Below are 23495 nucleotides of genomic sequence, written 5' to 3' on the forward strand. Positions count from 1 at the left end.
GCGTCTTGGGACGTGGTGTGGCGGGCACAAAAACGGTTCAGAATTATGACCGGTCGGACATGATGTCATGCTGCAAAAACTTGTCAGCGGATTGGATTCGTGTAATATTATATACTCTTTGTGGGGTTGTGTGTGGTGTGTGAGACAGGTCCGGATACTATCATCGCGTCCGAAGACTATCTTGGAGTTCGGAAAAATGGGAACCCGCCTTGCAATGTCGAATACAATCTGCGCGTCGGACTCCTCGTCATTGAAGCCAGGTTCAGGGGCTACTGAGGGAGTCCTGGATTAAGGGGTCCTCGGGCGTCTGACCTATTATCGGTGGGCCGGACTTGTGGGCTGTGAAGACATGAAGGCCGAAGACTGTACCCGCGTTCGGATTGGACTCTCCTTGGCGTGGAAGGCAAACTAGGCGACCCACTATGAAGATTCCTTCTTATGTAACCGACTCTATGTAACCCTAGATCCCCCCGGTGTCTATATAAACCGGAGGGCGTAGTCCGGAAAGGATATACTCATTACCATAGTCATACAGGCTAGGCTTCTAGGGTTTAGCCATTACGATCTCGTGGTAGATCAACTCTTGTAATACTCATATTCATCAAGATCAATCAAGCAGGAAGTAGGGCATTACCTCCATAGAGAGGGCCCGAACCTGGGTAAACATCGTGTCCCCCGTCTCCTGCAACCATTGACCTTAGACGCACAGTTCGGGACCCCCTACCCGAGATCCGCCGGTTTTGACACCGACATCAGCCTCTAACTCTGCCTCGTCTAGCAATTCCTCAGTGGTAATTAAATTTCACTTTTTACTGCCTTTTGATCCGTCAAATCAATCCACTTCAACCAAAAGTGGTTTCTACACTTCCAAGTATGGATTTGTCCCTATCTGCATCTCATATCTTGCTAAGAATATTCACTTATGCTTCATAACTAGTTAGATTCCTCACTTGTACTTATTCATGGATTCGTACAAATCTGGAACCAACTCTCTTCAAATAAGTGAATGTCTTCGCACTATGAGGTCAATGTCTTCAAACTGATTTTTCTTCAAAATCTTCTGAGAATGCATATGACCTCTTCCCCTTCCCTCGCATCTCTAATGCTGTCATAGGTACACTTTCCTCAAGGCTTCTACCCATGCAATGCTGATCCATCATCTATGAGAACCACTGTTTCTGCCATTCCTTTACTGTATCCACAAAAGTGCCTTTCGGCCAGGAGACGTTGGACAGCTTACTCACCATGTCTCCTCCGCACTCCATGTGCTGGCCATCCACCACCTTCGACTTTACATTGAAGACTTTGAGCCACAACCCTAAGTGGGGTTGGATGCGGAGGAAAGCCTCACACACGATGATAAACGCGAGATGTTGAGGAAGGAGTGTTGGGGATCGTAGCAGAAATTAAAATTTTCTACGCATCATCAAGATCAATCTATGGAGTTTACTAGCAACGAGAGGGGAGGAGTGCATCTACATACCCTTGTAGATCGCGAGCGGAAGCGTTCAAGAGAACGGGGTTGATGGAGTCGTACTCGTCGTGATCCAAATCACCGATGATCCAAGCGCCGAACGGACGGCACCTCCGCGTTCAACACACGTACGAAGCGGTGACGTCTCCCACGCCTTGATCCAGCAAGGAGGAGGGAGAGGTTGAGGAAGAAGGCTCCAACAGCAGCACGACGGCGTGGTGGTGGTGGAGTGACAGTTCTCCGGCACGGCTTCGCCAAGCACACGCGGAGGAGGAGAGGTGTTGGGGAGGGGAGGGGCCGCGCCTCGGATGTAGTCTTGCAGCCCTCCCCTCACCCCTCGATTTATAGGGAGAAGGAGGAAGGGGGCCGGCCCCTCTAGATGGGATCTAGAGGGGGGCGGCGGCCAAGGGGGAGGTGGCTTGCCCCCCAAGCAAGGGGGGGCACCCCCCTTTAGGGTTTCCCCCAAACCCTAGGCGCATGGGCCCTAGGGGGGTTGGCGCCCAGCCCACTAAGGGCTGGTTCCCTTCCACCTACAGCCCATAAGGCCCTCCGGGGCAGGTGGACCCCCGGAACCCCTCCGGTGGTCCCGGTACAATACCGGTATACCCCCGAATATTTCCGGTGACCGTATGGTGACTTCCTATATATAAATCTTTACCTCCGGACCATTCCGGAACTCCTCGTGACATCCGGGATCTCATCCGGGACTCCGAAAAACATTCGGTAATCACATACAAACCTTCCTTATAACCCTAGCGTCATCGAACCTTAAGTGTGTAGACCCTACGGGTTCGGGAATCATGCAGACATGACCGAGACACCTCTCTAGCCAATAACCAACAGCGGGATCTGGATACCCATGTTGGCTCCCACATGTTCCACGATGATCTTATCGGATGAACCACGATGTCGAGGATTCAAGCAATCCCGTATATAGTTCCCTTTGTCAATCGGTACTTTACTTGCCCGAGATTCGATCGTCGGTATCCCAATACCTCGTTCAATCTCGTTACCGGCAAGTCACTTTACTCATTCCGTAATGCATGATCCCATGACTAACTACTTAGTCACATTGAGCTCATTATGATGATGCAATACCGAGTGGCCCAGAGATACCTCTCCGTCATATGGAGTGACAAATCCCAGTCTCGATCTGAGCCAACCCAACAGACACTTTCGGAGATACCTGTAGTGCACCTTTATAGCCACCCAGTTACGTTCTGACGTTTGGTACACCCAAAGCATTCCTACGGTATCCGGGAGTTGCACGATCTCATGGTCTAAGGAAATGATACTTGACATTAGAAAAGCTTTAGCAAACGAACTACACGGTCTAGTGCTATGCTTAGGATTGGGTCTTGTCCATCACATCATTCTCCTAATGATGTGATCCCGTTATCAATGACATCCAATGTCCATGGTCAGGAAACCGTAACCATCTATTGATCAACGAGCTAGTCAACTAGAGGCTCACTAGGGACATGTTATGGTCTATGTATTCACATATGTATTACGATTTCCGGATAACACAACTAAAGCATGAACAATAGACAATTGTCATGAACAAGGAAATATAATAATAACCATTTTATTATTGCCTCTAGGGCATATTTCCAACAAGGAGTTCGGGGACAGATCGTGGAAATCTATCCCGTAATAATACATTAACCCGCGGATGAAAGGGTGGAGTGGGAACCCTAGTCCGCGGAAGAAATGAGGGATGAATACCACCCTCTCGTTGGGCTTCGGTGTGGGGACGACTTGTCCCTCGGCCGGCAGACGGTGGGCGATTTCCTTCGCCAAATATCCGGCCGCCCGAAGCTCAGTAATATCCTCCTCCTTGACGGAGGAGACCATCCACTTGCCCTGACCTCCGGATCCGGACATGGTTGAGTGCTAGCTCGAGTGGAAAGGAGATGAGAACTTGGGCGCTGGAGCTCGAGATTGGAAGGGCGCAGGTAGAGAGAAGGCGTGAGAGAGGAAGAGGGAGTGCTTATCCCCTTATAAAGGCAGTAAATATCGAACGCCTCCCCACTCGCCTTAGAATTCGCCTATTCCCAAGGGCTGTATAAACGGCCCTGTTGGGTTACCCATGCCGCATTGATGAAAATCCCACGATAAGGGGTCATGATCTCTGCTTTGACAAGACGTGCCAATGGCAATCGCGTCTTGGGACGTGGAGTGGCGGGCACAAAAACGGTTCGGAATTATGACCGGTCGGACATGATGTCATGCTGCAAAAACTTGTCAGCGGATTGGATTCGTGTAATATTATATACTCTTTGTGGGGTTGTGTGTGGTGTGTGAGACAGGTCCGGATACTATCATCGCGTCCGAAGACTATCTTGGAGTTCGGAAAAATGGGAACCCGCCTTGCAATGTCGAATACAATCTGCGCGTCGGACTCCTCGTCATTGAAGCCAGGTTCAGGGGCTACTAAGGGAGTCCTGGACTAAAGGGTCCTCGGGCGTCTGACCTATTATCGGTGGGCCGGACTTGTGGGCTGTGAAGACATGAAGGCCGAAGACTGTACCCGCGTCCGGATTGGACTCTCCTTGGCGTGGAAGGCAAGCTAGGCGACCCACTATGAAGATTCCTTCTTATGTAACCGACTCTATGTAACCCTAGATCCCCCCGGTGTCTATATAAACCGGAGGGCGTAGTCCGGAAAGGATATACTCATTACCATAGTCATACAGGCTAGGCTTCTAGGGTTTAGCCATTACGATCTCATGGTAAGGGTATTACCTGCATAGAGAGGGCCCGAACCTGGGTAAACATCGTGTCCCTCGTCTCCTGCAATCATTGACCTTAGACGCACAGTTCGGGACCCCCTACCCGAGATCCGCCGGTTTTGACACCGACATCAGCCTCTAACTCTGCCTCCTCTAGCAATTCCTCACTGGTAATTAAATCTCACTTTTTACTGCCTTTTGATCCGTCAAATCAATCCACTTCAACCAAAAGTGGTTTCTACACTTCCAAGTATGGATTTGTGCCTATCTGCATCTCATATCTTGCTAAGAATATTCACTTATGCTTCATAACTAGTTAGATTCCTCACTTGTACTTATTCATGGATTCGTACAAATCTGGAACCAACTCTCTTCAAATAAGTGAATGTCTTCGCACTATGAGGTCAATGTCTTCAAACTGATTTTTCTTCAAAATCTTCTGAGAATGCATATGACCTCTTCCCCTTCCCTCGCATCTCTAATGCTATCATAGGTACACTTTCCTCAAGGCTTCTACCCATGCAATGCTGATCCATCATCTATGAGAACCACTGTTTCTGCCATTCCTTTACTGTATCCACAAAAGTGCCTTTCGGCCAGGAGACGTTGGACAGCTTACTCACCATGTCTCCTCCGCACTCCATGTGCTGGCCATCCACCACCTTCGACTTTACATTGAAGACTTTGAGCCACAACCCTAAGTGGGGTTGGATGCGGAGGAAAGCCTCACACACGATGATAAACGCGAGATGTTGAGGAAGGAGTGTTGGGGATCGTAGCAGAAATTAAAATTTTCTACGCATCATCAAGATCAATCTATGGAGTTTACTAGCAACGAGAGGGGAGGAGTGCATCTACATACCCTTGTAGATCGCGAGCGGAAGCGTTCAAGAGAACGGGGTTGATGGAGTCGTACTCGTCGTGATCCAAATCACCGATGATCCAAGCGCCGAACGGACGGCACCTCCGCGTTCAACACACGTACGAAGCGGTGACGTCTCCCACGCCTTGATCCAGCAAGGAGGAGGGAGAGGTTGAGGAAGAAGGCTCCAACAGCAGCACGACGGCGTGGTGGTGGTGGAGTGACAGTTCTCCGGCACGGCTTCGCCAAGCACACGCGGAGGAGGAGAGGTGTTGGGGAGGGGAGGGGCCGCGCCTCGGATGTAGTCTTGCAGCCCTCCCCTCACCCCTCGATTTATAGGGAGAAGGAGGAAGGGGGCCGGCCCCTCTAGATGGGATCTAGAGGGGGGCGGCGGCCAAGGGGGAGGTGGCTTGCCCCCAAGCAAGGGGGGGCACCCCCTTTAGGGTTTCCCCCAAACCCTAGGCGCATGGGCCCTAGGGGGGTTGGCGCCCAGCCCACTAAGGGCTGGTTCCCTTCCACCTACAGCCCATAAGGCCCTCCGGGGCAGGTGGACCCCCGGAACCCCTCCGGTGGTCCCGGTACAATACCGGTATACCCCCGAATATTTCCGGTGACCGTATGGTGACTTCCTATATATAAATCTTTACCTCCGGACCATTCCGGAACTCCTCGTGACATCCGGGATCTCATCCGGGACTCCGAAAAACATTCGGTAATCACATACAAACCTTCCTTATAACCCTAGCGTCATCGAACCTTAAGTGTGTAGACCCTACGGGTTCGGGAATCATGCAGACATGACCGAGACACCTCTCTAGCCAATAACCAACAGCGGGATCTGGATACCCATGTTGGCTCCCACATGTTCCACGATGATCTTATCGGATGAACCACGATGTCGAGGATTCAAGCAATCCCGTATATAGTTCCCTTTGTCAATCGGTACTTTACTTGCCCGAGATTCGATCGTCGGTATCCCAATACCTCGTTCAATCTCGTTACCGGCAAGTCACTTTACTCATTCCGTAATGCATGATCCCATGACTAACTACTTAGTCACATTGAGCTCATTATGATGATGCAATACCGAGTGGGCCCAGAGATACCTCTCCGTCATACGGAGTGACAAATCCCAGTCTCGATCTGAGCCAACCCAACAGACACTTTCGGAGATACCTGTAGTGCACCTTTATAGCCACCCAGTTACGTTCTGACGTTTGGTACACCCAAAGCATTCCTACGGTATCCGGGAGTTGCACGATCTCATGGTCTAAGGAAATGATACTTGACATTAGAAAAGCTTTAGCAAACGAACTACACGGTCTAGTGCTATGCTTAGGATTGGGTCTTGTCCATCACATCATTCTCCTAATGATGTGATCCCGTTATCAATGACATCCAATGTCCATGGTCAGGAAACCGTAACCATCTATTGATCAACGAGCTAGTCAACTAGAGGCTCACTAGGGACATGTTATGGTCTATGTATTCACATATGTATTACGATTTCCGGATAACACAACTAAAGCATGAACAATAGACAATTATCATGAACAAGGATATATAATAATAACCATTTTATTATTGCCTCTAGGGCATATTTCCAACAAGGAGTTCGGGGACAGATCGTGGAAATCTATCCCGTAATAATACATTAACCCGCGGATGAAAGGGTGGAGTGGGAACCCTAGTCCGCGGAAGAAATGAGGGATGAATACCACCCTCTCGTTGGGCTTCGGTGTGGGGACGACTTGTCCCTCGGCCGGCAGACGGTGGGCGATTTCCTTCGCCAAATATCCGGCCGCCCGAAGCTCAGTAATATCCTCCTCCTTGACGGAGGAGACCATCCACTTGCCCTGACCTCCGGATCCGGACATGATTGAGTGCTAGCTCGAGTGGAAAGGAGATGAGAACTTGGGCGCTGGAGCTCGAGATTGGAAGGGCGGAGGTAGAGAGAAGGCGTGAGAGAGGAAGAGGGAGTCCTTATCCCCTTATAAAGGCAGTAAATATCGAACGCCTCCCCACTTGCCTTAGAATTCGCCTATTCCCAAGGGCTGTATAAACGGCCCGGTTGGGTTACCCATGCCCGCATTGATGAAAATCCCACGATAAGGGGTCACGATCTCTGCTTTGACAAGACGTGCCAATGGCAATCGCGTCTTGGGACGTGGTGTGGCGGGCACAAAAACGGTTCAGAATTATGACCGGTCGGACATGATGTCATGCTGCAAAAACTTGTCAGCGGATTGGATTCGTGTAATATTATATACTCTCTGTGGTTGTGTGTGGTGTGTGAGACAGGTCCGGATACTATCATCGCGTCCGAAGACTATCTTGGAGTTCGGAAAAATGGGAACCCGCCTTGCAATGCCGAATACAATCTGCGCATCGTACTCCTCGTCATTGAAGCCAGGTTCAGGGGCTACTGAGGGAGTCCTGGACTAAGGGGTCCTCGGGCGTCCGACCTATTATCGGTGGGCCGGACTTGTGGGCTGTGAAGACATGAAGGCCGAAGACTGTACCCGTGTCCGGATTGGACTCTCCTTGGTGTGGAAGGCAAGCTAGGCGACCCACTGTGAAGATTCCTTCTTATGTAACCGACTCTATGTAACCCTAGACCCCCCCGGTGTCTATATAAACCGGAGGGCGTAGTCCGGAAAGGATATACTCATTACCATAGTCATACAGGCTAGGCTTCTAGGGTTTAGCCATTACGATCTCGTGGTAGATCAACTCTTGTAATACTCATATTCATCAAGATCAATCAAGCAGGAAGTAGGGTATTACCTCCATAGAGAGGGCCCGAACCTGGCTAAACATCGTGTCCCCCGTCTCCTGCAACCATCGACCTTAGGCGCACAGTTCGGGACCCCCCTACTCGAGATCCGCCGATTTTGACACCGACATCAGCCTCTAACTCTGCCTCGTCTAGCAATTCCTCAGTGGTAAGAGGTCATTTGCAGAGTTCTTACAATGTCATATACACTCCCCTGAAGCCAGCTCTTGTCTGACCAGTAGAAGGAAGCCATTCACTATTCTGAAGCCATTTAGTTTGAATACAATGGCAACTAAGAAAACAGCAAGAAAAGGTGGCAGGCAGCGCCGTGGAGATACAGCTAAGGATTTACCTCTAGATCTGTTTGAGTTGTACAAGCCAGATCCTGAGGAAAGCTATGGCCAGCGCAAGACCCGAATCCTATGGATTCGAAGATACTGGGCTGAACAGTGGTTCAAGTATCGCTTTGTAACAGCTGAATATGCTGAGAAGAATGCAATCAAGCGCCCATGGGGAGATATTCTATACAGAAATCTACAACCCGAGTCAAAGTCTGAAAACATTGCTCAAGGCTTCTACCCATGCAATGCTGATCCTTCATCTATGCTATGGTGTCGCGAAGACAATCTCTTCAAGCGCAATTTTTAGTTTGCAAAGGAGTCAGCTGCCAAGAACAAGAAGGCATTCGGACTGGACTTCAACCCTGGTCCATCTGCTCCTAGGCCGGATGGCACACGCGATGCTAATCCAAATGTCATCAGCCCCTTCGACAAGTTCGATGGGCTCCTCTCCCACATTGTTGCTCAGCGGGCCACTGTGGATCAATCCGCTGATGACGCTGACTCTGAAGAAGCGCCATCACCACCAACGCAGCAGAAGAAGAAGAAGACAAAGGCTTCAAAGCCCTCTGCTATACCAAAAGCTTCGCGTGTGAAGCCCTTGGCCACTGCACCTCCTGAACCGAGTGTGTAGTCTGAAGATTTGTCTCGTGTCTCCAAGAAGGCCGAGAAGACAAAGAAAGCCAAGAAGCCCAAGAAGATTTCTGGGCATGAACTGACTCCTGCTGCCGTTCTGCGCAATGAGGATGACACCATTGATCTGTCCAGCGATGAAGATCTTGGTGATGATGCCCTTGAGATGCTGATCAAGAGCAAGCAAGAGGCGAAGATCTTCAACAATCTGCCCCTCTTTGATGTTGATATACTGAACAACTTCATTGATGAGTGGTTCGACGACCAGAGCATCAGCATTGATGACCTTCAGCTTCCTGTGGACATCAACGTCACATTCCACGAAGCCATTGCTAATGAGTTGGCCTTGGCTCAGAAGATAGTCGAGCTCAAAAACAAGATTGACTATGAGAAGGCTCATTTCAAGAAGAACATGGCCAAGCTCAGCGTGGCAGATGTTCAAATCTTCAAGAAAATGCTGCATGACCTCAAGGAAGAGTTTCACAAGAAGAGTGATGAAGCCAAAGGCTCAAGAGAACGCATGAAGTACTTCGCTCAGAAATGTGTTCAAACTCACAATGAAGCTGAAAATCGCAAAGCTCTTGGGCGTCCTGGCATCGGCCCCAAGATGGCTGCCAAGCAAAAGAAGAAGTCTGCTGTGGCACAAACCGAAGCACCAAGGCAGGAAGAACCTCACATTATCTTCCCTGCCAGCATAACTGGCTCGGAGCCTAAGGTCACCTCAGCATCTTCAGAGCCAAAGAAGACAAGGGCAGCTGAAGCCGAAGCCGAAGCCAGGAAGCGCAAGCACAAGGATGCTTCTGATGAGGCCCCATCAAAGAAGAAGTTGAAGACAAAGTCTTCAAAGAAAGAGCGTGCTGCCGCCTCTGAACCCCTCAATGTTGAACCCATCTCTGTTGCCCTTCCAGCTTCAAACAATCAAGAGCGCCATCTTGTGATCCATGCCTGCTTCCACAGAGGCCCATGAGGATGAATAAGTTCGAGCTGTTGACCCCATCACAACTGAAGACATTGGTCATGATGACAATGTTGAAGATGATGAAGTCCTTCCTCAACTCGAGCCCCAGTCGGTATCATCGCCTACTCCAACGAGCAGTGAACTTATCAGCATTGGTCGTCCATTGATGCCAATTGCTCAGGATGACTCATGGGCCGAGCACCCCCAGCAAGACACCCCCATTCATGACGAGACACCCAGAACTCCACCACCTCAAGTCACCACTCCGGTGCTTGACGACGACGACTACATGGTGCAGACCACTCCCTCACCAAAGGCGTCGCCCGCATTTCGCAGGCTTCGCAAAGGCCCCAGGCTACAGGTCCCCATGTCGAGCATTCCGGAAGGGGAAGTGCAACAAAGCTCAGTAGCACGTCAAGTGTTTCCTGAAGCCTCCCCTACTGCGAATGTCTCTGAGTCTGAAGCTAAAGCTGTTGAAGACATTCCGGTTGCATCAGCCGATGAAAATCAAGGAGAAAGAGGAAAGAGTTGCCACACCCCTACTGCTGATCCAGTCATTCTCGAGGAGAATGTGATCATGCCCGACCCTCCTGTTATTGAAGAAACAGAGGTTGAAAACACTGAGGCTGCCACAATCAATGCTACTGAAGCCAATGACATTGTCATGGCCGAAGACAATGTGGAGCCTGAAGCTAATGTGGTGTCTGAAGCTCATGTACAGCCTGAAGCAAATGTGAATACTGAAGCCACTGTTCCACCTCCAAGGCCTCACACCATTAAACATGCCTTTGATCATGGACAGCTGGTCACTGTAAAATGGCATATAATGGTCCCTCCCATTACTCCTGGACCACAGTATGACTACCATGTGGAGCAGAGGCCTCAAGTTCAGAAGCCCAAGCCACGGCTGCCAAGGCTTCCAGGTGCTGCGACTACACCAGGATCATTCAGTGTGCATAGCTTCAGAGCCCACAACACCTTCTTCGATAGCGCCAAGAATCCCTACTCGAAACCAAAGATCTCTTCTGATCAATTTTGGAGCCATCAACAGCGCGGCTACTACTCCTGCATTCTATACAATCAAGAGCGAATCTTTCCTCATATGTGTCTAGATTGTGAATCTATTGCTGGGCTGCCTTGTCTTGAAGAAGCACTGGACTACTTTCGGGATGTTGGTTTTCTGCAATTTGTCACTGACAAAGAGCATTGGAATGAAGAGCTTATGCTGCAGTTCTATGCTACACTTCATATTCGTGGCTACAACAGGGATCGGAAGACATGGATCCTTGAGTGGATGACAGGTGATGTGCATCATGAAGCCAAAGCTCAAGATATCATCGAGCTTACTTCCCTGCCCACTCCAGGTGAGCTGTATGAACCTGATTGTCAGCTTCACAGGAATGAACTGCAGAGTATTTTCCAGAGGCCTGAGCCAAATATGAGTGAGATGCTCAGCATGATGAAGCCACTGCCCCAAGATGCTCAATACCCCAAAGAGTTCTTCATGAAAGACCTCGAGTACTTGCCCCACACAGTTTATCATATTCTGAGGCGTACTCTATGGCCAATCAAGGGACATTCTTCTGAAGCCAAACTAGAAGGAGCCATGAAGACTTTAGTTTTCTACATCATCAATGGCATCAGATTCAATATCCAGGATTTCTTCATCAGACAACTTGCTGCATCTGGGAATGATCTGTTTGGCTTGAAGTTTTATGCTCCATGGGTGATGCGCCTGATCAAACTCCATTCTTCTGTTGACTATCAGCCCTCAGCGCGCAACCATCTTGTCTTTCTGCCTGAGGTTGATCCGTCCATTGAAGCCATCTACCCCGAGCCTGCCAAGAAGCCTCTATATCTTCCCAATGTTGATCATCAAAGCTTCACGCAACCAATAGAAGGAATTCATGTCCCCAATGCTGCAACTCCCTCTTATCCTCTGGCTGGCAATATGCGTGTGCCCCATCATGCAAACACCGAAGCCACTGACAGTACTATTGCCCAAAGGCCTCGGAAGCGTTCTCGTGTACTCAATGACCGAGAGTTTCTTGTGGCCTTACATCAGAAGCAGGATAAGCATCATGACTGGCTCAAGCGTCAGATGCAGAGTATCTTGGTGGATGTCAATCGCATTCGGAACCTGGCCACCAAGAACTCTTTTGTTGCCCATGAAGCCCGTCGGTGGTCCTGGAAGAGTCTCACACCGCTCTGTCCTGAAGCTGATCTTCGCGAAGATGGCTTCACGGAGGACTTCAAGTTTGATTCCAGGCCTCCACAAAATGCAAGCTGGCGCCGTACTCCCTCAATTGAAGATTCTGAGTATTCATCTTCGGCTGCAACTGTTATTGCGAGAGTCGTCGATGAAGAAGACGATGCCACTTCACCAACCATGGCTTCACTGCATCTCGACACTGCACCAGGCCCTTCTGCACCACCAAACTCCAACGTCGACCCTGCTCCATCATCTACTCCTTCTGGGAACGAGTAGATGCTCTATGTCTTCAAACCTTTTTGGTCATTACTGACAAAAGGGGGAGAAACATATGAGTTGATAGTCTTCAAGCGGATCCTTATGGGTGGTTGCATTATTTTTGCCAAGTATTTACAACTCTCGTCTTTTGATACATTTGGTTCTTTGAGTTGTAACACTTAAACTCGATGGTCGTCTGCTACTTTCTCTGCTACCTTGTGATGCGATGATAAATTCCGCATGAAGCCATTCAACAGACGTCCATTTTTCATTATGCATGTAATTATCTTCGTTATATCTTTATATGCATGATGAATTGTCTTGATAAGTTGAAGAGGATCTCCACAAAGTAAAACCTGCCATGTGCATTTGCATTCAAAAGCAAACTACCTATATGCACATCTTCAGGGGGGAGCCTTTCGCCTCTTATGAAGACAATGCCGTAATTCTTAACTTTCACATACTTTTATCCCCATTGAAAACTTCAACCAGTTTGTCATCAATCACCAAAAAGGAGGAGATTGTAAGTGCATCTAGTGCCACCCCTAGTTGGTTTTGGAGTATTGACGACAAACTTGGTTGAGGGACTAATGTGTTTGTGAGAATTGCAGGATAACACAGGTAGTAGTCCCATATTGATTCGGTTTACCTACCAGAGATGACCCCTAAAAATGTGTGAAGACATTGAAGACAATGGTGGTCTGTGAAGATATTCACATTGAAGACTATGACATGAGAAGACATCGCATGAAGACTATGGAGTGCGAAGACATAGTTGTTTCGTAGTTTCCTTTTCTTCTTTGTTGAGTCATAGGAACCACCGTACTGTTAAGTGGGGTCCAAGTGAACAGAGTCAGAGTGACTGATGTGATGCTCAACCAAATCCTATGTCTTCGAGCGAAGACAATGAGAGCAAATCTTATCCAGAGCTGGATGAGTCAGCTTTACTTGTAGCCCAAGTCAAGCTGCCGCGTGTGTTTGAAATCTGACCGTTGGACACGTGTTAGTTCCTTAGTGACCCAGGGTCATTTCGGACAAATCAGGTCGGGTTGCCTCCTGGCTATAAATAGCCCACCCCATACACCATAAATTGGTGGCTGCTCAGAGTTAGTGCACGGCTTTTGTCGTTTGAGAGCAACCCACCTCCGAAGCATTTGAGAGAGAGATCCTTGCAAGGACAAAGCCCAGAACACCCAGAGCCAAAGAGTGTTAGGCATCACTGAAGTCTTTCTGTCCGCGTGAACTGAAGACTTGTTACACTTGAGGACTGTGAATCCTCCAACCGGTTAGGCGTCGCGTTCTGAGCATCCAAGAGCCATTGTGGATTGCCGGTGAACGAAGTCTGTGAAGGTTTGGATGTCTACCTTGAAGACTTACCAGAGTGATTGGGCGAGGACTGTGTGTTCTTAGCTCAAGGGGAATAAGGTGAAGACGCGATCTTTTGAGTTGAATCTCAGCCTCCCTAACCAGACGTACAGTTGTCACAGCAACTGGAACTTGTCTACCAAATCCGTGTCCTCTCCAAGCAACTGGTTCTATCCTTCCCATCTCTCTACTTTATAGTTTATCTTCGTGAAGTCATTGCCTGATTGCTTGAACTGATTGGCTTCACTGTGTAAGACTGTTTACTGTTTGGCTTCATACTATCTTCCATCCTGATCCATACTACCTAGCTGCTGATAGTCTTCGTGCTTTCACTTCATTGCTTGCTTGACTATGGCTTGTCTAGTATAGTGTACCTTCCGCTGCATATCAATAGGTTCATTTCTACTGTTTGTCTTCAAAGCCCCCGTGTTTTGAAGACTTTCATAAAAATCGCCTATTCACCCCCCTCTAGTCGATTACTAGCACTTTCACTCGCCAAAGGCGAAACCATTACCGTTGGACGAATCAGACCGGAGCAACACCCCAGACACACCATCGAACTCCAGATCTGGCACCCCACATGACTAAGACATCGGAGGAGGAAACCATACCTGCCATCCACGAACCACGAACTCAACACATGATCCACCATCTTCCAGATGCTGTCGATGCAGACCACAATCTGCACCCGCTCCCGGACCAGCTCCCAAGCTCCGCGCCGGTGCTGGAGCCAACGCCATCGCAACGACGGAGCCCGAGGACACATGTCCACCATAACGCACCATCCTTGCTTGAACAGACCGATTTCCAAATCCATCCCCAACCATAGGACCGATCACCTCGTCGGAGTAGGATCTGAAGAAATTTTATTCAGTGCCACGATTGCCACTGCCGAAGCAGAGATGATAAGCAGCCTAAAAACCTAAACTATGAGAGACTAAAAAGATCCACACACGTGAATTTGGTGACCCCCCTCAGCACTCACGTCCGTATCGTCAGCGGAGGAGAGCCGCTGGAGGCCGGAGGAAGGCGAGATCGCCTTTTCTTTCTTCAAAAATGATATGTGCAAGTTGCAACTTGCGGGTTATCGGTCTAGTGGTGAAGGTCCTGGGCGGTTGAGTGTCGGCTGATTAAACTCGTATCTGACGTCTGCGCGTGCGGCGGAAGTGTTCGCGTGATCGGCCGGCTTATTCTAATTTTTTCCCTTAACAAAACTAAAAAGATTTCACTATAATCTTTTTTTAACACAGTACAGACGCAAGCGCTCATACATACGCGTATACACTCACCTCTATGAACGCACACACGCACACCCTACCGCTATGAGCACCTTCGAGAGACTGAGCTGGCTTATTATTTTACAAAGTCACCATAGGCGTCTCCTTTGTTAAAAAAAGAAGACAATTTCCAAATTTAGTTGTCACGCGGATGGTAATTTCCATTTGTGTTAGTAAAGAACGTTCAATTTGTCCTGGTTAAGAATCCGACGTTTTTAACATTTTACAGATAAAAAAGAGGTCCGTACACGAGGCAGCCAAACCCGAACTCTGAACTGAAGCGAAGTCCCCTGCACGCAACGCGCCGGCGTCGCTGCACGCACGTCATCTCCTACCTTTTCCTTCCCCGCCGGCTCCCTGCCCTCATGGACTCCGGCGAGTGCTCCAACTCCAACCCCTCCGCGTCTTCCCCGGCCGCCGCAGGCGTCTGGGCGAAGCTAGGTATCGGGCCTGTTCAACCCAACTATTCCTCCATGTTTTTTCCCCTCCTCTCTTGGGTTCCTTCGACCGCACGGTTCTTGATTCTTTCCGATTTCTTGGTCCGTCCCGTGCATTCCTTTCCAGTGCCTGCGGATTCCGCCTACCCGGAGGTGGCCGTCGCAGAGGGCGACGCCGTGGTCTGCTCCCTGGTCGCCCCCGCCGCAGGCGGGGAGGAGCTCGCGTGGTGCGAGATTAGGCGCGGCGGCGACGCGTCGTCGGCGACGATCCGGAACCTCAGGTATGATTCGTGGTACTTCTTTGGGGCGATGTCGATCTCATGGAATGCGTCTTATTGGGAATGTGCGGGTTTTGGTGTGGTTTTAAGGTCCTATTTTGGTGCTGTGTCGTGTAAGATTGGTACTGTTGTTGCATGTTTGTTCTTGTGAGGGGACTGCGATAGAATGCAAATTTTGGTTGTGTTTGGACTCTATTTCGGCGATTTTTGGTTCGATTTCGTCCGAAATGGTGCGAATCGATAGGGAGAATTTTGACTTGTGAGAAAGGCGCCTCTTTTTTCTTTTCTTAAGCTGCACTAGTGTATCCATGCTCTTTGGTAACTTAAATTCCTGGAGTAGTACCTTTTACTGTTTTATCAGACTCTTGTTAATGTTTCATGCTTGCCATGTCATCCTTGTGTGATTTGTATACCATTATTGATTATATTCTTGCTAATGTTCATACTTTGCCATTGTCCATGTACCATTTGATAAAGCTCGGATGCAATTATTGTTGATGGAAGAGTTATCCAACAAGAATTGGTTGACATTAAACCAGGGAGCAAGATTGTCCCAGGGCCCCGGGAAGAAGGTCATATAGTTTCCTATTTTCAGTTTGTGCAACACAGATTAGTTCCACTGCATGTTCTACATCCCTTTTCATTGGAGAAGAAAATATATATTTTATGCCTTATGAAACTTAACAAAATTTTGTGCCTTTTCACTAAATGTGCATTCTTTGATCATTTTTAATTCTTATGTAGCTAAGAGTATCATTCTGTGTAAGGTAGCTCCTAGGTTTACAAAGTGAAACATGTGTATGCTACAATTTTACATCTATTTATGTGTTCCTGAACTCTGAAGAACTCCATATCTGCAAAAGGAAAAAAAATATCATGTGTTATTGTAAGTATATACTGACAACATTCAGATTGTCTTGAATAATTTCTTGCTCAACAAACCAGTACTTCCTCACTATCTGCAAACCTACCACTCATATTCTTAGAATGTTGTCAAACCTGCAAAGGCTGTAGCCACATTAAATTAATACAGAGTCCTTGTACTTGTGGATCAGCAAATCTTTACCTTTTAGGAGGGCTCTAATTTTCATGCTTCTCTAATTCTGAACAGATGAACTGGATTATTTTGTAACACACTCATGATTTATTTTTCTTCCAGGTCATTTAGTGTATACCTTTGATATAACAGCTGCGAAGGACCATGACAAAAACAATGTCAAGATTTTACTCGATATTGAGAATGCAAAATGCAGCATATGCTTGAATTTGTGGCATGATGTTGTTACTGTTGCTCCCTGCTTCCACAACTTCTGGTACTTTTCTAGCTTTCTTAGCCAATCTCAGCTTTTCTTTTAAAGTTTAGGTGTTGATCCTTTTTTTTTCGAGAAAACGCAAAAGAGTTGCGTTTCATTGCATTGAACAGGAAGACTTCGGGGGTACAACCTCCAGAAAGGAGGGACACACACACACACACACACACACACACGCACACACACACACCCGACCGTCCTCACCAAGTGACTACAGCTAGGTGAGGAGGTGCCCTCAACTACAGACACACGCAACGACATTAGGCCTCGCCCAGCCTTGCCTCCAGCCAAAATGGCGAAGCACCGAGACTCGGGGCAACAGGGCAGCATCACTGCCATTGCCAGGCACTTCCAGGGACGAATGCAGCTTCAGGACTGCCCAGGCCGACGTACCTCGCACCCATGTGCCTAGAGAGTCGGCGGGTGAAAGGCAGGGCCTGATTGGAACTGGTGTAGCATTCATTGGGGAGCGCCGGCGCAGGCAAACGTTGTGACCTGCTCCTTGTGTAGCAGTCTACGCCAGAGCCGATGCATCGCCAACCACCATCTGCCGCATCAAGTACTCCACTTGCAGCCAAAGCAGCGCCATCAAGAGGGGAGCGGCGTTGAGACGCCGCCGCTGCCCGGTCCGGGAGGCCGGACCTAGGATTTCTCCCGGTGCTCGAGGAGGAGGTCCGGTCAGGGTCATGCCAACGCCTCCAAGGAGGTGACGGCACCCTCGGGCGTCGCCGTTGACAGCGCAGGCCGTCGCTGCGCGGGGATTTCGCCCCGACCCAAGAACGAAGGACCTCAGATGCAGTGGCAGACCGGGCATGGCGAAGAATCGTTGGAGAAGACCAACACACATGGGGGAAGCCTAGAAACGTTGTCGTCGCAGGAGTGGGCACCGACCAGCGCAGCTCCAGCAGGCCGGCCACCGCCGGGAGCGCGTCCAGCAGGCGGCTGCAGCCACCTGCACCGCGCCGCCGCCGCGCTGGCCCGCAGCCTCCGCCGCCAGGATCCGCCGGGGCACAGCGGAGCAGCAACCGTCAGGGTCGCCGCGAGCGTGCTTACTAACCCAGCGGCAACCGCCGGCGGCGGCCGGGAGGGGTGGGAGGAGGGAGAAGGGTGGGTGGGGGCAGAGTGATTGTCGCGGGCCTGGGCGGGCTCGTGCGGCCCAGATCTGGGCGCCCTCAACTCTGCCACATGCATCACCGGCCGCCATGGCAGCGCGACCGCGCACGCAGTCCACGCCATCTCGACCTCCCCGCGAGCAGACGGCCGCCCGCCGCTCCAGCGCGCCCAGCAGCAGCGCGCGAGCACACGAACGAGGGCCCCGCTGCCGCCGTCCGCCGGTGAGGGCTTTGCCCGCCGGCGACGGCTAGGGTTTCGCCTCCCGAGTCTCCCCTGGGAACGACGCGGGGGCTCGTGGGGGGGGGGGGGGGGAATTCTTCAGACATCTCTCCGATTAGGTGTTGATCCTTTCTCCTTTCCAATTTAGCAATGGCTGCTTCTCAGAGTGGTTGAGAAGGTCTTCGAGCAAGTCACGTGATAAAAGCCAGAGTGCTGCCTGTCCACAATGTAGGACGCCAGTGCAATCAGTCGGAAGGAATCACTTCCTTCATAATATTGAAGAGGTATCATAATTTGTGCTAATGACTGTCTTGAATTTTGTTCCTGAAATTGTTATTGGTGGGCTAGATTTTCTTTCATTGTTTTTTTGTAGGCTATACTACAAGCTTTTTCGTCACTACAGCGGTCTGATGATGAGATTGCGTTGTTAGAGTCATATGCCTCAGTTAAATCGAATCTTGTGAGTTTACAACCTTACTGTAAGAATTGCCGGTGTTCACTATTTTCTACATGCATCAGTTCTGGCGCCAGTATGTCATATTTTAGTCATGGTTATCTGATTTTTTGTAAGAAAAACCTCACCCTTTATCAAATGCCTGCATTAATTTCTTTGTAGCTAAACGGCCGATTAAGTTTTTTAATTTACAGTTGAGTCTCATGGACTTAAGTGGTTAGCTAATCTATCAATTATCACTAGCAGCATCTTAATACAAGCCATTCAAGGCTGTGACATGATAAATTGGACATCTTTCTGTGGTCTGAAAATATCACGTTTTTGTGAGGTCTGTAATACAACTTATCTGTCACTTTTTTTTTTGTATGAATGCTAAGGTTAGTCTTGATTTGTGAACTTGATGTGTGAATTTGTTGATGAAATTTTAAGATGACAGGAATATAGCAGTTTATCTTAACGTTTTAGCAAGGGAATTCATGGAATATGGGACCTGCAGAATGAATATTTACCTAGCATGTTATGATTTGAATTTGTTTAAAGAACTCACAGGTGTACCATTGGATGAAAAGTTCTGTAGTTGTCTTCATAAGTTTGCTCGTCTTTTAGTTAAAATGTATCATTGCAACCATTGAGTACCTTGTGACAATTGCTCCTTGCTAAACCTACTGAGCCTGAGTTCATAGATGGTTCCTTTATTATATTTTCTACTTTACCAGTATATTTTTCTTCTATATATATGGTCTTTCTCCATTCCCAAGAATCTAAATAGTTGGTGACATGTTATTTCATGACGTAGGTTTTGGGAAAACAGAAAAATCAATCAAGAAAGCGCCCTTTGCCACCTGCAAGTGATGAAAGCAACGATGAATTTCCATGTCCTCAATGTGGTAAATATGGGAATATCGCTTTGAATATCATCTTGATCAACATATATTAGTACATGCTCGCCTTCAGGTTTTCAGAATCTGGAGATTTTTTTTCATAACTATCAAAGTTGTTCCCTTGGGGCAGCGGTAAAGCTGTTGCCTTGTGACCATGAGGTCACGGGTTCGAGTCCTGGAAACAGCCTCTTGCAGAAATGTAGGGAAAGGCTGTGTACTATAGACCCAAAGTGGTCGGACCCTTCCCTGGACCCTGCGCAAGCAGGAGCTACGTGCACCGGGCTGCCCTTTTTTATCAAAGTTGTTCCCTTGGTACAATAACAGTGTGTGTGTGTGTGTGTGTGTGTGTGTGTGTGTGTGTGCATTTTTCACATGAGCTCAGACTGGGTGCATTCGTTTTGCATTGATATGGCTAGAGATGTAACTTTTGCATTCTTTCATCAACGTTAAGACAAAAGCAGTTCTTACTTTTGTTTTTAACTTATTATCAGTTGAAGTTTTCAACGGGTTACTCTTAAACAGCTTCTAAAAGAGAACAGAGTAATGATATAATTAATTGAGGTTTTTATTCAGCTTCCCGCGTCTACTTGTTTCATCCGTTTGTTTGTGTTTTGAACATGTGACTATTGCAGGTACAGAATTTGCTGGATTTAGATGCAGTCCCCGAGCAGCACACATACAGTGTAATGGATGTGGAGGACTGATGCCAGCTAGGCCTAACACCAGTATACAAAAATGTAATTGCCGATTTTGATCGTCTGTATTCTTGTTAATTGCATGGATTATATTATTTTGTTCATTTGATATGCTATTTAACACTACAACACTACTGATGCAGTGCTACATCATTGAACTGCAAATTTGGTGTTTTAATTTTATTATTGGCCTTCCTTAGATATTTTCGTCATTAGTTAGTTCCCTTAAGGCTATTCTATTGCATAAATCTGCATGAATAGTATAAGCATTATTCTTACTTGCTTCTCAGTAAATTTCTTAAGGTGCAGTCACTATGAGCAGTTTGGCTGCTCTTCTTCCTAATTTACTTTAGTTTTATGACACCACTCTTGGTGCTGACCTATCATACTTATATTGCAGGTTTGGGGTGTGATGGATCATTTTGTGGAGCTTATTGGTATTCCCAAGGAGTGAATTCAAGTCATTGTAATCTAATCTGCAACCAGGAAACTTTCAGGATGGTAAGCCAATCTGTCTCTGCTATATTTTAAAGCCCTGATGTACCTTCTCATCATCATACACATCAATTGCAATCTTTTGACATGATGTGTGCATACTATTCCAGATCTCTCAGCACCATATCTCTAGACTTCCGGACACGCTTCATGGGGGAAATCCATATGAAAAAGATGTAGGAATATTCCATCTTGATCTTATCCCTTATCATTTATGGCCTTGATGGTAGTTTCATGTGTGAATGAACTGTGGTTTCTCCTCTCTAGATTACAGAAAGGTGCATACAGAAATCTGGCAAAACGTTGCAAGCTGTAATCTCTGAGTGGATAGCAAAGTTTGATAATAAGGAACTTGGTAATGTTCTGTTATTTCAGTTGAATATTGTTTTGGTGCATATGTGATAGCTGTGAAGAAATTATCTTAAAAACTTCAATTCTATCTTGATATGACAAAATACTGGTGTATATGACTTTATGCATGATTTGAAGGAAAGCTTACTTTGAGTGTTATTTGGCACCTGGTTTATGCAATACTACCTCTGTTCCAAACAATTGAAGTTCTGGGTTGTCCTAAGTCAAACTTGTTTAAGTTTGACCAAGTCTAGACAAATATATTAACATCTAGAACACCAAATTACTCTCATGACATTCTTTGCGGAATATATTTTTGTACTATGTGTATTTGGCATTGTACATTTTAGCACATCTTTCTATAGAGTTGGTCAAACATAAACAAATTGGACTTAGGAACAAACCTAGAACTTCAATTATTTTGGAACGGAGGACTATACTCCTGTTGCGTGCGCCCACATATATCTTTTTGATAGGGAAACGTTCTGATATATATCATATTTGAATCATTATCGATATGATGCTCTTGCTGCATGCAGATCGCTCAAGGCTGCAACTGAATAATGTTGAGGCAATTACTTCCAGGACATACCTTTGCAAGTAATTGCTTCCTGAGTTGACAAGAATAGTTTCTTGATTTCATCTTGGTGCCTTTGCTGATTTTGTTGAGTCAAATGAATGCAGCCATTGCTACAACAAGTTCGTTGATTTTCTGCTGTATTGGTTCCGCGTGTCAACGCCCAGAAATGTATGTATACTATTAACTCTTACAGTCAGTTCGTACTTTCATGAGCATATGCTAATCGGTTAGCTTATGTTAGATATGCCTCCCACTTTTTGTAGTGAGATGTCAATGTTGTAAGTACACTTATTTAGTTGACATACAAAAAATTGATGTCCACAAAGGACTTACCAGATACTACTCCCAGAGTTGATACAAAAATTGATGTCCACAAGACTTACCATATACTACTCCCGGAGTTGCTTTGCCAACTAGAATAAAAGCCTTTACAATGATCCAGTACAATACTAGGTACATGGTACTGAATGCAGATTGGTCATTTAAATATGATAAATTTAAGGCTTACAGCTTTGTGAAATGTAGTATATGCTGGTTTCCCCAAGAGCATAAAAGCCGTTACATTTTAGACCATTATATAATATACTCCCTCCGTCCGGAAATACTTGTCATCAAAATGAATAAAAGAGGATGTATCTAGACATATTTTAGTTCTAGATACATCCATTTCTATCCATTTTGATGACAAGTATTTTCGGACGGAGGGAGAACATTGCTAAATGGTTTTTAACTGTCTGATATTCCTGTGGTTCCCTACCTGTTTGTTTGGTATGGGCCTAAACTAGTAGTAATTCGTTTTGATAAGCATAGAATTCCTCCCAAGCTGACAACAGTATCAAGGCACGGTTGATATATTGTGATAAGTTATTAAAAGGGTTGCATAAAATGGTATGATCACCAGTTCCAAGTTAATCTTGTTTGAATCCGACAGATTATCTGAAGCAGGAGATTTCTGATACGGCTGTTTTGTTGAATGAATGCCTTAACAACTGCATACCCCCCCTGCATTCCTTATTTATTCTTCATGTATCCTATCTGTCTCTTGATGGTGATGTGGATGTTTGTTTTCCAGCTTCTTCCAGCTGATGCTGCTGACAGGGATAGTTGCTGGTACGGTTTCATGTGCCGTACCCAGCACCATCGACAGGACCACGCCAAGAAGCTGAACCACGTATGCCGTCCGACGAGAGGCAACCCCTAACTTGCCTGACGTCTCTTGAAGCCGCTTCTCCAGCAACGGAGAAGATTGTATGTACATAATAGAGCAACGCACACACCTTCCGAGTTTGATTTGTGTGGTAGACCATACTAAACTGTTTGTTTCCCTTCGTCATCCAATGTGGCATACATTCCATGTTCCAAACTGTCATGTTTATGTCGTGTTCCCTTCACGGCCAAGCTCGCCTCCTGGAGCTCATGTCATTTTTCATGTGCTGTGGCGACCGATGCGCAAGCTGAAGTGCCTTTGGCGTGCGCTAGAAAAATCGCCGTTTTTCGCACATGAGCATGGGTTTAGCATAGGACAGAGTGCTTTCATCTGAAGGAGAAGGCAAGGCTGGTGCTTGTTAGGATCTGTTTAATCTTTCCTGTGTGGCTACAGTGGGGTGTAGCTGAGTTGGCATTCTGTCGGCAGGTTAGGGGTTATGTATGGTTCCAAGGATGCACAACTGGGCTCTCGCTTTCGTTTCGCAAGCATGAGAATGAGATGGGCATGTGCACAGTAGCAGTGGCATCAAGTTTTCACCCATCTTTGTCGAACAACTCGTTGGCACGGGCGTCGGTTTCAGGCGATTG

At 47.4% G+C, this 23495-nt stretch overlaps 1 protein-coding gene across 1 annotated transcript; it reads left to right on the forward strand.

Moving 5' to 3' along the window:
• The first annotated feature begins 15132 nt into the window (after positions 1–15132).
• On the forward strand, positions 15133–23064 carry LOC123096250 (E3 ubiquitin-protein ligase CHFR). The gene is made up of 14 exons (XM_044517932.1): positions 15133–15329; positions 15453–15606; positions 16081–16175; positions 16763–16916; positions 18394–18529; positions 18619–18705; positions 19496–19586; positions 20213–20317; positions 20676–20776; positions 20881–20946; positions 21038–21125; positions 21661–21721; positions 21806–21869; positions 22774–23064. Exons 1-14 carry the CDS (start codon positions 15254–15256, stop codon positions 22900–22902), a joined length of 1407 nt encoding a protein of 468 aa, XP_044373867.1. The 5' UTR covers positions 15133–15253; the 3' UTR covers positions 22903–23064.
• The last annotated feature ends 431 nt before the right edge of the window (positions 23065–23495 follow it).

The sequence above is a fragment of the Triticum aestivum genome, chromosome 4D (assembly GCF_018294505.1).
Source record: "Triticum aestivum cultivar Chinese Spring chromosome 4D, IWGSC CS RefSeq v2.1, whole genome shotgun sequence".
Taxonomy (NCBI): domain Eukaryota; kingdom Viridiplantae; phylum Streptophyta; class Magnoliopsida; order Poales; family Poaceae; genus Triticum; species Triticum aestivum.

Coding starts and splice junctions, on each gene's coding strand:
- LOC123096250 (XM_044517932.1), top strand. CDS start 15,254: ATGGACTCCGGCGAGTGCTCCAACTCCAACCCCTCCGCGTCTTCCCCG. Junction 15,607..16,080: donor GCGACGATCCGGAACCTCAG/GTATGATTCGTG, acceptor CATTTGATAAAG/CTCGGATGCAATTATTGTTG. Junction 21,870..22,773: donor GCGTGTCAACGCCCAGAAAT/GTATGTATACTA, acceptor TTTGTTTTCCAG/CTTCTTCCAGCTGATGCTGC.